General features: G+C 44.1%; 1 protein-coding gene across 10 annotated transcripts in view; it reads right to left on the bottom strand.

Moving 5' to 3' along the window:
* cep170aa (centrosomal protein 170Aa) overlaps window positions 1–15,849 on the bottom strand; it is a 65,874-nt gene that overhangs the window by 48,160 nt on the left and 1,865 nt on the right. For 9 of the 10 annotated variants that reach the window (XM_014179957.2, XM_014179958.2, XM_014179960.2 and 6 more), the window contains exon 2: window positions 6,656–6,815. The exons of the other annotated variant lie outside the window; for it this stretch is intronic. In XM_014179957.2, coding sequence (XP_014035432.1) covers window positions 6,656–6,760 — 105 coding nt within the window. In that variant the 5' untranslated portion in view covers window positions 6,761–6,815. The remainder of the gene's footprint in view (window positions 1–6,655; window positions 6,816–15,849) is intronic. 10 annotated transcript variants of the gene reach the window in all.

The following is a 15,849-nucleotide window of genomic DNA, read 5'->3' as shown; positions in this document are numbered from 1 at the left end:
CATTGTTCCTGTTCCCAAGAAAGTTATGGTAACTGAGTTAAACGACTATCGCCCCGTAGCCCTCACTTCCGTCATCAATAAGTGCTTTGAGAGACTAGTCAAGGATCATATCACCTCTACCCTACTTGACACCCTAGACCCACTCCAATTTGCTTACCGCCCCAATAGGTCCACAGACAACACAATCGCAATCACACCGCACACTGCTCTAACCCATCTGGACAAGAGGAATACCTATGTAAGAATGCTGTTCATCGATTACAGCTCAGCATTTAACACCATAGTACCCACAAAACTCGTCATTAAGCTCGAGACCCTGCGTCTCGACCCCGCCCTGTGCAACTGGATCCTGGACTTTCTGACAGGCCGCCCCCAGGTGGTGAGGGTAGGAAACAACATCTCCACCCTGCTGATCCTCAACACTGGGGCCCCACAAGGATGCGTTCTCAGCCCTCTCCTGTACTCCCTGTTCACCCATGACTGCGTGGCCATGCACGCCTCCAACTCAATCATCAAGTTTGCAGACAACACTACTCTGGTAGGCTTGATTACCAACAACGACGAGATGGCCTACAGGGAGGAGGAAAGGGCCCTCGGAGTGTGGTGTCAGGAAAATAACCTCACACTCAACGTCAACAAAACAAAGGAGATGATCGTGGACTTCAGGAAACAGCAGAGGGAAAACCCCCCCTATCCACATCAAAGGGACAGCAGTGGAGAAGGTGGGAAGTTTTAAGTTCCTCGGCGTACACATAACGGACAAACTGAAATGGTCCACACACACAGACAGCGTGGTGAAGAAGGCGCAACAGCGCCTCTTCAACCACAGGAGGCTGAAGAAATTCAGCTTGTCACCAAAAACACTCACAAACTTTTACAGATGCACAATCGAGAACATCCTGTCGGGCTGTATCACCGCCTGGTACGGCAACTGCTCCACCCACAACCGTAAGGTTCTCCAGAGGGTAGTGAGGTCTGCACAATGCATCACCGGGGGCAAACTACCTGCCCTCCAGGACACCTACACCACCCGATGTCACAGGAAGGCCAAAAAGATCAAGGACATCAACCACCCGAGCCACTGCCTGGTCACCCCGCTATCATCCAGAAGGCGAGGTCAGTACAGGTGCATCAAAGCTGGGACCGAGAGACTGAAAAACAGCTTCTATCTCAAGGCTATCAGACTGTTACACAGCCATCACTAACATTGAGTGGCTGCTGCCAACATACTGACTCAAATCTCTAGCCACTTTAATAATTAAATATCGGATGTAATAAATGTATCACTAGTCACTTTAAACAATGCCACTTTATATAATGTTTACATAGCCTACATTACTCATCTCATATGTATATACTGTACACTATACCATCTACTGGATCTTGCCTATGCCGTTCGGCCATCGCTCATCCATATATTTATATGTACTTATTCATTCCTTTACACTTGTGTGTATAAGGTAGTTGTTGTGAAATTGTTAGATATTACTGCACAGTCGGAACTAGAAGCACAAGCATTTTGCTACACTCGGATTAACATCTGCTAACCATGTGCAATTTGATTTGATTTGACATCAATGCATGATTTACACAATTGTCAACGTATTGTAAGTGCACAGATCTCGAATGAAGCGAGAGAAAGAGAGAGGTGGCCTGCTGGGAGCTTCATCTCCAATCCCATGCACCTAATCTCTGTGTGCCACACTGCATGTCTTATAACAGGGCTTGTTTGATCTGGCCTGACTCTGTAGTAGAGATACAGCCCACCTACAACAGAACAGTATCTCCCAGTTCCCACACTACAGAGGAGACGAGCCATATCGAGTATCCATACAGAGACAGAGAGCTAAAGCACCCACACATAGGCATACTGGAATCTCGTCTTTTCCATCTCTGTTCAGAGCATGAAAACATTCTATGTGATTCAGGAGAATGAAGGGAGAGCGATTGTCTACAAAATCATGCATGTCATTGCTGAATTTGAAGTAACTAAGTGTCATGGTGAAAATGACTTGTTTTTATAAGTGACAAATACACTGCTCAAAAAAATAAAGGGAACACTTAAACAACACAATGTAACTCCAAGTCAATCACACTTCTGTGAAATCAAACTGTCCACTTAGGAAGCAACACTGATTGACAATAAATTTCACATGCTGTTGTGCAAATGGAATAGACAACAGGTGGAAATTATAGGCAATTAGCAAGACACCCCCAATAAAGGAGTGGTTCTGCAGGTGGGGACCACAGACCACTTCTCAGTTCCTATGCTTCCTGGCTGATGTTTTGGTCACTTTTGAATGCTGGCGGTGCTTTCACTCTAGTGGTAGCATGAGACGGAGTCTACAACCCACACAAGTGGCTCAGGTAGTGCAGCTCATCCAGGATGGCACATCAATACGAGCTGTGGCAAGAAGGTTTGCTGTGTCTGTCAGCGTAGTGTCCAGAGCATGGAGGCGCTACCAGGAGACAGGCCAGTACATCAGGAGACGTGGAGGAGGCCGTAGGAGGGCAACAACCCAGCAGCAGGACCGCTACCTCCGCCTTTGTGCAAGGAGGAGCAGGAGAAGCACTGCCAGAGCCCTGCAAAATGACCTCCAGCAGGCCACAAATGTGCATGTGTCTGCTCAAACGGTCAGAAACAGACTCCATGAGGGTGGTATGAGGGCTCGACGTCCACAGGTGGGGGTTGTGCTTACAGCCCAACACCGTGCAGGACGTTTGGCATTTGCCAGAGAACACCAAGATTGGCAAATTCGCCACTGGCGCCCTGTGCTCTTCACAGATGAAAGCAGGTTCACACTGAGCACGTGACAGACGTGACAGAGTCTGGAGACGCAGTGGAGAACGTTCTGCTGCTTGCAACATCCTCCAGCATGACCGGTTTGGCGGTGGGTCAGTCATGGTGTGGGGTGGCATTTCTTTGGGGGGCCGCACAGCCCTCCATGTGCTCGCCAGAGGTAGCCTGACTGCCATTAGGTACCGAGATGAGATCCTCAGACCCCTTGTGAGACCATATGCTGGTGTGGTTGGCCCTGGGTTCCTCCTAATGCAAGACAATGCTAGACCTCATGTGGCTGGAGTGTGTCAGCAGTTCCTGCAAGAGGAAGGCATTGATGCTATGGACTGGCCCGCCCGTTCCCCAGACCTGAATCCAATTGAGCACATCTGGGACATCATGTCTCGCTCCATCCACCAACGCCACATTGCACCACAGACTGTCCAGGACTTGGCAGATGCTTTAGTCAAGGTCTGGGAGGAGATCCCTCAGGAGACCATCCGCCACCTCATCAGGAGCATGCCCAGGCATTGTAGGGAGGTCATACAGGCACGTGGAGGCCACACACACTACTGAGCCTCATTTTGACTTGTTTTAAGGACATTACATCAAAGTTGGATCAGCCTGTAGTGTGGTTTTCCACTTTAATTTTGAGTGTGACTCCAAATCCAGACCTCCATGGGTTGATAAATTGGATTTCCATTGATTATTTTTGTGTGATTTTGTTGTCAGCACATTCAACTATGTAAAGAAAAAAGTATTTAATAAGATTATTTCTTTCATTCAGATCTAGGATGTGTTGTTTAAGTGTTCCCTTTATTTTCTTGAGCAGTATATAACACACCATTCACACTCACATAAACCTACTGTAGATATACTGTATCTACAGTATTGTAGAGAACACAGCATGAGAGACTGTTTCCTTCATTAATTTTTTTATTTCAAACATAAACATAATGCTTTGATTTGACTGTTACTAACTACAAGAGGCCTAGTTGGGAGTGGTCCATATTTGAGTCTGATACCCTTGGGTTGGGAAGCTATGCAACGGATCTTAAACCCGTACATTGCTGAGATACCCATGTGACAACAAGACTGTGGCCGTAAAAACAGTCACATGGCCCAGACCTCTAGGCGTATGTTCCGTTGGCAGACTCACACTAAACAAAGTACCCAGTCTTCTCCTCTCTTTCCTCCAGGTCATCAGAGAGACCCACACAAGAAAAGAGGATCCCTGTTTAAAAGACAGCCTCCTTGTTCCTTTCATTCCAACCCTGATGATTTCAGCAGTAACACGTTTAAGTATCTTGCTGGCACTCTGATCTGTTTGTTTTTTAGAATCCATTTAGCACGGTACCTTCTAACTTCTATTGGGGATGTGCTGATGTATTAATGACCTGCTGCTTAATTATAGACTCATTAGTAGACAGGGACAAACTGAGGATTGCTGAGGTTGAAGGAGGACTTCTTGATTTGTGTCTCCAAGAAAGTGTATGTGAAGCCTGAGTTTCAAGTGTCTCAGAGTTAAGGAGCAGTGGTATAGTGGAGGGTAAGTAAATGCAGAGTACCCAAGATTTTATTTTTGCCCAACAGTTTACCCACATTTGCAGAAAAATACATTGTAAGTATAGGGAGTGTTACTTTTTTCACCGTGACCGGTGATCTGAGTTTACCCACCATTTTTTTTACCACTATCTACATCACTGTTAAGGACTGAAGCATTGTCGGTATTGCCACACATACACTACAGGCAATTCAGTTACTTGTAAATAAATGTACTCGTTGTACAGAGTCATGGCTGAAAAAGGGACAGGCACTAAGTAAACTTGGCCAGTGAGTAATCAACTATTTAAGTTGGCGTGGAAAGTCTAATTTAGTTAGATTCACAGAGTTGACGTCAAGGAGCACAGAATGTACATGTGTATCGTTGTAATGTGACACTTTTTGAAGAAGGATTGTTCTACAACCAATAGTTGTACAACCATTGCCGTTGCTTTAAAATCTATGTCAAAGGCCTAGATTCAATCCGTAGCGCTGAAGATCCACGCTGTAGCGCGATTGAAATGTAAAAGTAATTTCAAATTGAGCCAACATATGCAGCGCTTACTGTGAATGCAGTCTCCCCAAACGCGGGAACATTGAATCTTCCGCGATACGGATTGAATTGAGCCGTTTTCTCATAAGTATTATATGATATACTGTTGCTACACCACACCCATTCTCTGCGCTACACTTGGCAATGAAGCAGCCACTCTACTTCCTATGGAGCCAGTTCAGTCAGGATAGATCTAACTCAGGAGGTATCTGCCCCACTTTCTATAAATATCTCTGTCTGGGACTTTCTCTCTCACACTTTCATGCGTGGACACACACGTACACGCACACGCACACGCATACACACACACACACACACACACACACACACACACACACACACACACACACACACACACACACACACACACACACACACACACACACACACACACACACCACACACACACACACACACACACTCGCACACACACACAATGCCTAGAGTGAGGTAGACTACCATTCCCATGCAGCATGCCCTCCCTGAGTACTCCTAAACAAAGCCCAGTCAGTTACTATCAGTCTTTATACTATTTCTCCTGACTTCTGTAATAACAACAAATGCAGGTCTGTGTGAGGTTAGTGGCTCACAATTCTCCAATTGTCTGAATTACCTCATGAGGCAATGTGACAACACAGAACCAAAGAGGCAGAATAGAGGGGGATAAGAGGTTATATAATCAGGTTTCATGTGAATATTCAGGTTATGACAGTTTTCAGGGAGGGCTTCTCCTTAGAAGACACCCTTGCTGAGTCCTGCTCAGATGTCAAGCCTGGTACTCTGCTGAGTCCTGCTCAGATGTCAAGCCTGGTACTCTGCAGAGTCCTGCTCAGATGTCAAGCCTGGTACTCTGCTGAGTCCTGCTCAGATGTCAAGCCTGGTACTCTGCTGAGTCCTGCTCAGATGTCAAGCCTGGTACTCTGCTGAGTCCTGCTCAGATGTCAAGCCTGGTACTCTGCTGAGTCCTGCTCAGATGTCAAGCCTGGTACTCTGCTGAGTCCTGCTCAGATGTCAAGCCTGGTACTCTGCTGAGTCCTGCGTAGATGTCAGGGCTGGTACTCCATGGGGTGGTAAAATGAGACCCTAGATAAAATAGTACTAAGAATGACACAGCTATTCATGCATAAATTAAATACTTTACCCGTCTCAAAACTTGCAAAGCTCAGATACATTATTCTCAGGAGATACAAGCTTTGTAAAATAGCATTATAAAAATGCACATATCACATTTAAACTGAACAACAGGGTTGTCCAAAAGGCAGTAAGCTTGATGCATTCCCTTCCTCCTAAAACCATGCAACATAAGGGTCACTAGCTGTGTTCACATGACCTAATCCCCAGGGGTTAGAGGTCATGCGTGTGATATAAAGAAGGTGCTCTCAGCCATATCACTTTCACAGCGGCAGCAGCCTGCTTAGCTGCGCCAGGCGTAGCCTCTGGAAACACCAACAGCTCCACTAAAAACAAAGGAAGTTGTGTATTTAAACCAGGCTGCCTGTGGATATATCATATTGCCATTGTCTGATTATGTTGCATGGTGTTTCCTTAGATACAGCCCCCGCCCAACATATCAACGTTTATCAAAATGGTCAGATCACTCCTGGGAGCTAGCATATAATGGAGAAAAATAATAAAAGACTATGATACTTTCAGCAAACAGTCTGTGAATCCCAAGTAGTCATTAATTCAGGTATGCTCCATGTCTAACAGTATGAGTACAGTGACTGGGGTTGTGTTGTGTTGAATCAAGTTTATGTTCTAGCAGTTGGAGCTGTGCTCACCTGCAGCATGAGCTCGCAGTCGTCTCGCCCGACAAAGATCATCTCCCGGGGCAGACGGTGGCGAGTGCCCCCGCTGCTCACCAGGAACCATGATGTGAGACTCATCTCTGCTCTGCTACGGCTCGATGCTACTCACTCCCACCTCCAACCCTACGTCATCCTGAGAGGGAGAGAAGGAAAGACAAGGTGGACGAGGAAGAGAAAGGGAGAAAGAGGGGTGGAAAAAGAGTGATTGAGGAAAGAACTAAGAAAGAAGAAGTTAAATGTATTTACAAAACAGCTATTCTTAAAAATGTTCTTGCATCTGAAGTAGCTGTCTGGTTTGGAGTAGCTGTGTGTTGACGGGCGCTTGCACAGTCTGGGAAAGCTACATCCTCCCTAGCTGTGTCTGCCCTGGCTGGCCCTGATCATTGCCAGATGCTACAGGAAGTGATGTAAGAATCTTGGCTGAGCATGAGCAACCCACCCTAAAATGTTTTTTTTCTACTTCTTCTGTTGGGCTAAAAAGGAGGTCAGACAGAGCAGTTCCAAGTTCCAACTGCTTAGGGCTGGAGAAAATAATCAAGCAGCATAACTGCCTGACGTATAGACCTGCTCCTCCATAACCTCTTGAAAGTGTCACAAAAGTCACAACACTGTGAATCATATTCAATTTACCATGGCTATAGAAAAAGTACCCTACATACCGCTGTTAGTTCCATACTCCAATACGCTGCATTTAACTGCTTGTTTAAATAGAAATGTGAGGCTACAGAGTGTTGCATGCTGACACCAGAAACTGGAAGAGCTCAGTGCCATTTTGCAGCCTTTAAGTAACGTCAGAGGATAGATTAAACACAGATTAAGGAGCTAAACTGTTATCTCTGATCTCGTAAGTAAGTCTACTTAATAAATGCCTATTCAACAATCCTCAAGTCAAACTTTAAGATTTGACTTGCACACGCATTTCTTGTGGTAGGCAATGAGGCTGCACGAAGGACTAATACAATGAGCGCAGCAAGACCAAAATCCTTTTTTCATGCACGCATGCATATAAACAAAGGCATTGAAACAAGAGCCAAGTGGCCGTGACAACGTGACAGTCTCTCTTCACACTTCATGTTTTGGATACACATGGCTTGTTGCCATACACAAAAAAGGACTTGGAGAAGAGACACTGTTCTCCTGCTCTGCCAAATATTGTATCTTGGGTGCTAAAGCTGGTAGATCTTTCTCCCTCACAATCCCTCAGTCCCCCATGCACACATTAATGGTGTATTATTATGAGAACATATTGTGTCTGAGTTATGAGTGCCTCTCCCACGTCAGAGTGTCTGCAGAACATGAGAACAGATTATATTATGTCCGCTTACAGATGAGCCTGTAAACCAGGGATCATCAACTAGATTCAGCCGCAGGACCATTTTTTATTGAGAGGATGGTCAGGGGGCTAGAACATAATTAGAAGTAATTTGCCAATTGACCGCAAGAAGGCCAAACAAATATAATATTTTACTAAAACATCATAATTTAAAACCTTGGCTACATTTGTATACGATCACATACACTCAGTGACCAGTTTAATAGGTACACCAGCCCCTTCACGAAAATTGCTCGCGCCTACATACAGTGATTCACGTAGCCGTGGCTTGCTATGTTAATCAGGCAACAAGGCATTCAGTTACTGATCGATTGAACGCTAGAATGGGCAAAACGAGTGACCTAAGTGACTTTGAGCGTGGTATGATCGTCGGTGCCAGGCGCGCCGGTTCCAGTATCTCAGAAACAGCCGGCCTTCTGGGCTTTCCCGCACGACAGTGTCTAGGGTTTACGAGAATGGTGCGACAAACAATAAACATCCAGTCAGCGGCAGTCCTGTGGGCAAAAAACAGCTCATTGATGAAAGGTCGAAGGAGAATGGCAAGAATCGTGCAAGCTAACAGCTGGGCCACAAATAGGCAAATAACGGACCATTACAAAAGTGGTGTGCAGAACGGCATCTCAGAACGCACAACTCGTTGATGCTTGTCACGGATGGGCTATTATTGCAGCAGACGACCACACCGGGTTCCACTCCTGTCAGATAAAAACAAGAAGAAGCAGCTCCAGTGGGCAGGCCGTCACCAACACTGGACAATTAAGGAGTGGAAAAACACTGCCTGGTCCGACAAATCCTGGTTCCTGTTGTGTCATGCTGATGGCAGAGTCAGGTTCTGGCGTAAGCAGCATGAGTCCATGGCCCCATCCTGCCTAGTGACAACGGTACAGGCTGGTGGCGGTAGTGTAATGAAGTGAGGAATGTTTTCCTGCCAAACATAAGGTCCCTTGATACCAATTGAGCAATGTTTCTATGCCCAGAATAATTCAGGCTGTTCTGGAGGTAAAGGGGGGTCTGACCCGGTACTAGATGGGCGTACCTAATAAACTATCCACTGAGTGTATATCCCACTATTATGAGTGGGAATACTTTAGAACATATTTCCAAAATGAAAATCACTTGGAGCGTAATAGCTGGTGCTTTTAGAGTCTTATGTCTAACAATAGAATTTTTTAAAGAAAACTTGGGGGGCCAAATAAAATCTTCCACGGGTCACCAGTTGGGGAACCCTGCTGTAAACTATTCTCCCTCCCCTCCCCTGCCTCTCACAGACACTATTGTATATGACGCCTCTACCATGACCTCTCAAATTGTATTGTTATTTGGTGGTGTGTTCATGAAAGAGCGGCATTAATATTTGATCATGTTTCACAGACAAACCCCTGGACACACTGATTATTCCACGGAATGGACAGAATGAAATAGTGTTCTAGGTTTTATCTGGGATGGGTTTTGAATTACTGTACCAAAGGCATAGAAAGAGCTTATTGGGTGCACATCCTGCACAATAAGTTTTTTTTTATTGTAATATTACCTGCCGTTCAACATTTTGTTCTGTATTAATAGGCCTTCACATTGCTTTGGATCAAGTAGAATATTTGTGTGCATGCATCTGCTTGCCAGTTGTCTCCCATTTCACAACATTTTAATGAATTTCTGAAATTTCCCCCAAAACCTATTGCATAACAGCCCAAGTAAGCATGTGTATCCTGTACATACGAAAAATAAAACATGAAACTTTAAACCATATAAAAGTTATATCCTTGTTAGAGTATGTTTCAATGTCAAGTTATTTGGTAAAAAGAAGATTCATATCACAAAATAATTGCGATTAAGAATGAAGGAAGAGCATTTTCTGTACATGTATAGAACGACTGTAGCAGGATAACATGATAATAGTGTGAGGTGTTTCTCCCCTGTGGAGCCCAGGAATCAGGGGCCTAGCCACAGTGGAGCCATTAGTCCAGGAGAAACCAAGGCAGAATCCAGGGATCTGGAGAACGTAACGTGGCACAGCACAGCCAGAAGTCTCAGTACAGGACAACCAGTGTAAAGCCTTCAGTTAATCCCACATAAAAGAGTCTTCACAGTCCTTATATTCCCAGCTGGGGAATATACTGGGTTAGGTCTGTCTGTCTGTATCTCTCCTGCAGCACACATGCAGCTCTGACAGGACCCAATCCCTGCTAAACGACTAACCTACAACCCACAACCCACCGCATGCATGCCAATGTTCATTTGTTATTGGCTTCAAATGGTTGGATCTGAGGGGGAGAATGTTTCAAAGGTTGAGACATGAGGCAGGCCTGCAAGCCAGGTGGATCTCTGGCAGAGTACTCCTCTACAGTGCAGAACTTATGGCACTGATACCGTACAATGAGTTTGTCTTGTTTGTAATGTCCTGTGAGGACTGTGGATTGGTAAACCATTTTATGCCATTTCAAAACAGATGAGTTATTGCAAAATCCTCATCTCTACCCCCTATCATCCTCTAACATCCTTGTTGTGGGTTAAGGGATGACGTCTTGGTTTTGGCTGGGCAGAGACCCTTTACCCCACCCCCACTAGGTCAAAGAGCTGGATTGTTCTGAGCTGACTGTGCATGCTTTGTGAGGAGGTGAACGCATGCAAAGCAGGAAGTTAGCTCAATGCTTCCTGAGGAAGGCCCGCGCTCATCTTTGAATTCACTTGGACAGGAAGTTAGATTGTTACACTGCGTGTGTGATTTGAAAAACTGCTTTGTGTTTTAAACAGATTCTCATACAGTAACAGTAGCCTCTTGAAGGCAACACAAGCCTCTTTTCCACTAAGCCAGTTACTCTCATGAGATTTCACAATGTGTATGATTAGCTGTTAAAGGAGAAAAATAATAATTACAGAGAAAGCTAAAGCGAATCTAGCATAATCAGCTCTTTGACTAATCCCTTCTAAGCTTTAGCATTACTTAGTCTAAATACAACATACCGAATAGTATGACTAATATGGTGCTCTCATTCCAGCCATTCAAAATCCTTCTCTCCTCTCTAAGCCAATCAGATCCCAGGCTCCCTCTGTAAGGAAGTGACAGAGATGAATGGGGCGTTCCCTTCCGGGTGTCTCTAATGTGTTTCCCTCCTGTGACCATGGATCCTCCACGTAGCGCCATGACCAGATGATGCAACAGCTGTGTAAGTCTCTGCCTCCTTATCCCAACGTAGGCCAGAGCTACTGATTCAGCCCACCGATCACAGCAAACTGCAACCAAACACACAGCTGCACAAATGCACCTACACATAGGCAATCTGTGCAAGCACTCCCACATTATTTCCAAGATGTAGAGGCAAGTGTTTCAGCAAAGGGTTGGGCTGTGATGTCAAATGTGGCCTACTGTCAACTTGCACTAAAATGAACTAGATTGTTTGCTGTAAAACCTCATAAAGTAAATGGCATACTACAGTACGCTTGTCTGATCTTCTTCTTTGCTTCAGCAGGCAATGGCCCAAAGCTAATGAGAGCCCATTACTTTGATACATGGCTGCATCCAGACAGTCAGAAAGCATAGGGAGGCAGGACAACAGCCCAGGGCAATAAACAACAAAAAGGGCTGTATCACCCAGGATAAGACAGTAGTTTTCTGGTCCCAGATGACTGCACTATTATTTACAGCCAGACAGATCAGACCAGGCCCAGCAGACATAGAGGTATACATCTAACCCTACACAAAAGGAGAGATCAGACACAAGGATCCTTTCTTTAAATGACTTACAGCTAGGCTGCATAGCGCTCCCATCTAAATATCTTACGTTTTTGGTATGGGAGTAATTACTCATCACTAGGAGGCACATTTTTATATAACCACACAATCGATTGATCTTGTGTATCCATTCCTCCAGAAATAGGCTTTCGTCAGGGAAGGATTAAAGGCGTCATGGCCTCAGACAATATCCCTTGCTAGTATTAGACCTGATTAAAAATTTAACAGCTATCGCAGACACTATCTGGTCGTTTGGCAGGAAATTTGACTATGCAATAGGAAAACTTCAAACTTAAGTGCCGGGCATACATTGAGGGTTCAATGACTTATTCCCAGGGGAGTGATGCAGTTTCATGCTGACTGTCAATCTGTATGAAGACAATTTACTTTGACGTTTGTACCAGAATGGCCTACTTTTCCTGTGCACATACATGAAAAAGATATTGATGTGTCACTCATTTACCTAACCACAATGCGCCACTATGCCAATTGCTCAAATAGAATAGGCTAGTATTTGTATTGACATAATTTAGTAATCTGCATATCCTTATATGACATCAGTTGGTCTATGGATCCATAATAACATTTATCTATATTCATTCATTTGATAATAATTAGTTGGTGACAGAATAATTTGGTGATCAAAATAATTATCTTCAAGGACTCAGCACTGAGACGGTTGTCTAGGTGAGACGGTTGTCTAGGTGAGACGGTTGTCTAGGTGAGATGGTTGTCTAGGTGAGACGGTTGTCTGGGCTGACTGCAAAGTTTAACAATAGCTAACAGTCTCCCTCTGTTATTGAACCATATTGCTGGGTGCTATGGGGACAGAAAAACGTATAGGGAGAATGGCTCTGGAAGACAAGCTCTACAGACCAACTCTGTTTGATTAAATAAACTCAAAGAGCCCATAGCCCTACAAAACATTATCTTGTAATTGGAGGTTGGAAGACCCTTTAAACTCTTGAATAGGTCGTAGTTGGGGTCTCTTGTGTCAAGGTTTGTCATAGTTTTAGTGATGAACCTTGTTTGACATGGTAAACTCCACTGAGGGATGCTCGATCACTAGCTAAAACCAACAGAGCAGACAGATTATGTTGATGGAAAGCCACTCTAGCCACGTAATAAACATGTAGTCGTGTGCCTCAGTCTGGGTAGCAGTCTGGGAAACTGTCTCTTTCTTACTAGGCTTAAAAGATACAACGTTAATCTAATCTAAAATAGTGATTTAACTACTGCTCTCTAGTTTAATCACCCACAGGGTGAATTAGGTCATGGTTATTGTAACGACTCAATAGTTAGCTCTTACTAGCAGTTCCTATTCCTAATGTGAACATGAGGCCATTCTGGGTGAAGGTTAAGTGACGAGCATTGTTCTCTGCCCTTGTCAGTCTGACAGACCAAGAACATTCAAGGGGACAAATGCATTTGCCATTCAGACATTGTTCTATTACCTTGGCTGCACATATCCAATAATAAGTACTGATAGCAGAAACTATACAACAAAAATATCAGCATACTGTATTGTGTTGTAAATCATGAATGGCTTTCCTTAATTTGGCACAACTGGGGCAAGTTATCTCTGAGGCTTGGTAAATTGGTTTGTTAAAAATGCATAGAGGGGCCTCCTGAGTGGCGCAGTGCTCTAAGGCACTACATCGCAGTGTTAGAGGTGTCACTACAGACCTGGGTTTGATCCCAGGCTGTGTCACAGCCGGCCGAGACTGGGAGACCCATTGGCCCAGCGTCATCTGGTTTAGGGGAGGGTTTGGCCACCCGGGATGTCCTTGTCCCATCACACTCTAGCAACTCCTTGTGGCAGGTGCCGGGCGCATGCACGCTAACCAGTTGTACTGTGTTTCCTCCGACACATTGGTGCGGCTGACTTCCTGGTTAAGCGAGCAGTGTAGCTTGGCAGGGTCGTGTTTTGGAGGACGCATGGCTCTCGACCTTCGCCTCTTCCGAGTCCGTACGGGAGTTGCAGCGATGGGACGAGACTGTAACTACCAATTGGGGAGAAAAAGGGGTCAAATATTTTTGGAGGTGCTGAAAAAATACCATATGGTCCGGAAACACAGACAGCACATTTACCACATGAGCAGTTGGTTTGAAAAACAAAACCCTGCAAAAATCCTACATCAAGCCTGATTGTGATCCGTATGTAAAGCCAAATTTAAGAAGTAAAGCACATAAGGATCCATAGGACCTACATATGTAAATACATTTACATTTAGCAGACACGTTTATCCAGAGCAACTAGGGTTAAGTGTCTTGCTCAAAGGCACCGACAGATTTTTCACCTAGTCGGCTCAGGGATTCACACCAGCGACCTTTCGGTTACTGGCCCAACGCTCTCAACCGCTAAGTTACTTGCCGCCCAATGCTGGGCATATGTTTTTTTACTCAGATGGGCTTCACTGTATAGACTGTAGTTGATGCCAGTAGTACTACTGATACTAAAATATCTTACAGTACATGTTTTAGGTACAGCATGGCTTAATTGTTTACAGTAAAAATAGCCATGAAAATGTATATTCAAGTGAATCCCATTTGAGAAGCCATTTGCATCCATTCAACATCAAACAATAGATGCTCATTGTCCTTTTACAATGTCATCGATAGATTTACATAGAAATCCCTAATTCAACTGTTTAACATAACATACGGCCTCAAGCTATATATTTAAGCAATAAGGCACAAGGGGGTGTGGTATATGGCCAATATACCACAGCTAAGGGCTGTTCTTAGGATACAGCCCTTAGCCTGGATACAGCCCTTAGCCGTGGTATATTGGCCATATACCACAAACCCCCGAGGTGCCTTATTGACTTATAAACTGGTTACCAACGTAATTAGAGAAGTAAAAATAAATGTTTTGTCATATACGTGGTATACAGTCTGATATACCACGGCTGTCAGCCAATCAGCATTCAGGGCTTGAACCACCCAGTTTATAATAAGTTATATATTCTATTAGAATTATTACAAGTATTATTTTAAGATATATTGATATAGGTCACAGGTGATGTAGCACACATGCAACATTGTCATGCTGGATTTAACCATAACATTCTCTATGGATATGGGGACCCTGCACTAATGGTGACCCTACTGGCTTGTGCCAGACAAGGATCAATTTGGACATCAAGAATTTATTTGATCAATATGTAGATGAGACGGGACACTGAATGCATTGGTCACAGTCCTGCACCAGTTAGGATTTGTTCCATTCAGGGCAGTAGCAGGGAAAGGAGGCAAAACTTCTCCAGACACATAAATACATGTATGTTTTATTTTAGAAAAGCAGATTATAGAAAACATACAGATTATAGAGCAAGTAAAGCAAATGTTTGGTTTAGTAAATACACTGACCATAGCTTGTGAGGCTGAAACATTGGCTCTACCTCTGGCCTTAATAGTGACATTAGCACTAGCCATGCCAAGTAGACTATGACACCACCTCTAATATTATCCAGAGATAACCTTCCTATTTTCACAGCACGATAAAAATAGCCATGTCTCTCACACAGAAACAGAGACTGGCCCTCGGAAAAATATCATCCATACTGGCAAAGATAATAAGAGTCAATTGAACAAATATAACCAAATATAAACTACTGGTTACACCCCAAAACAGATGTGAAGAAGATTAAATGTTGTTTGAGACACTTATTCTACATGTTGAAAAAGTTGACACACAAATGTTGTTTTATAACATGGAACTGGCTGATGAAATAGATGAAAAGTAGTCTACCTATGGTATGCCAAAAATGATCACTGTCCTTGAAAACAACAGAGGCCATTATTCTTTTAGGCCATTAACCCATAAACCTCTAGTAAAACAGACCTGGTAGAAGCGTCAGTTCTATTCTTAATATGTGTGTATAATAACACTATTATAACAACACTGAAAAGGGAACTGGCCTCATGGCAGTCTCTGTATTAGAGTGAAGGAGGCAGAGTCTCATGATGAACAATATACAAAATGCCATAGTAAAGTGAACTAATTTCCCAAGCTTCCCTGTGGCTGTTGGGATACAATGGCAGGGCAGGACAACAAAGTCCTCAAACAAACAAAAGTTATTATTCAAAGGAAACACCCTG

Source organism: Salmo salar, chromosome ssa28 (assembly GCF_905237065.1).
Source record: "Salmo salar chromosome ssa28, Ssal_v3.1, whole genome shotgun sequence".
Classification (NCBI taxonomy): Eukaryota; Metazoa; Chordata; class Actinopteri; order Salmoniformes; family Salmonidae; genus Salmo; species Salmo salar.
The sequence above is the reverse complement of the archived record's forward strand: the minus strand, read 5'-3'. Positions and strand labels throughout refer to the sequence as shown.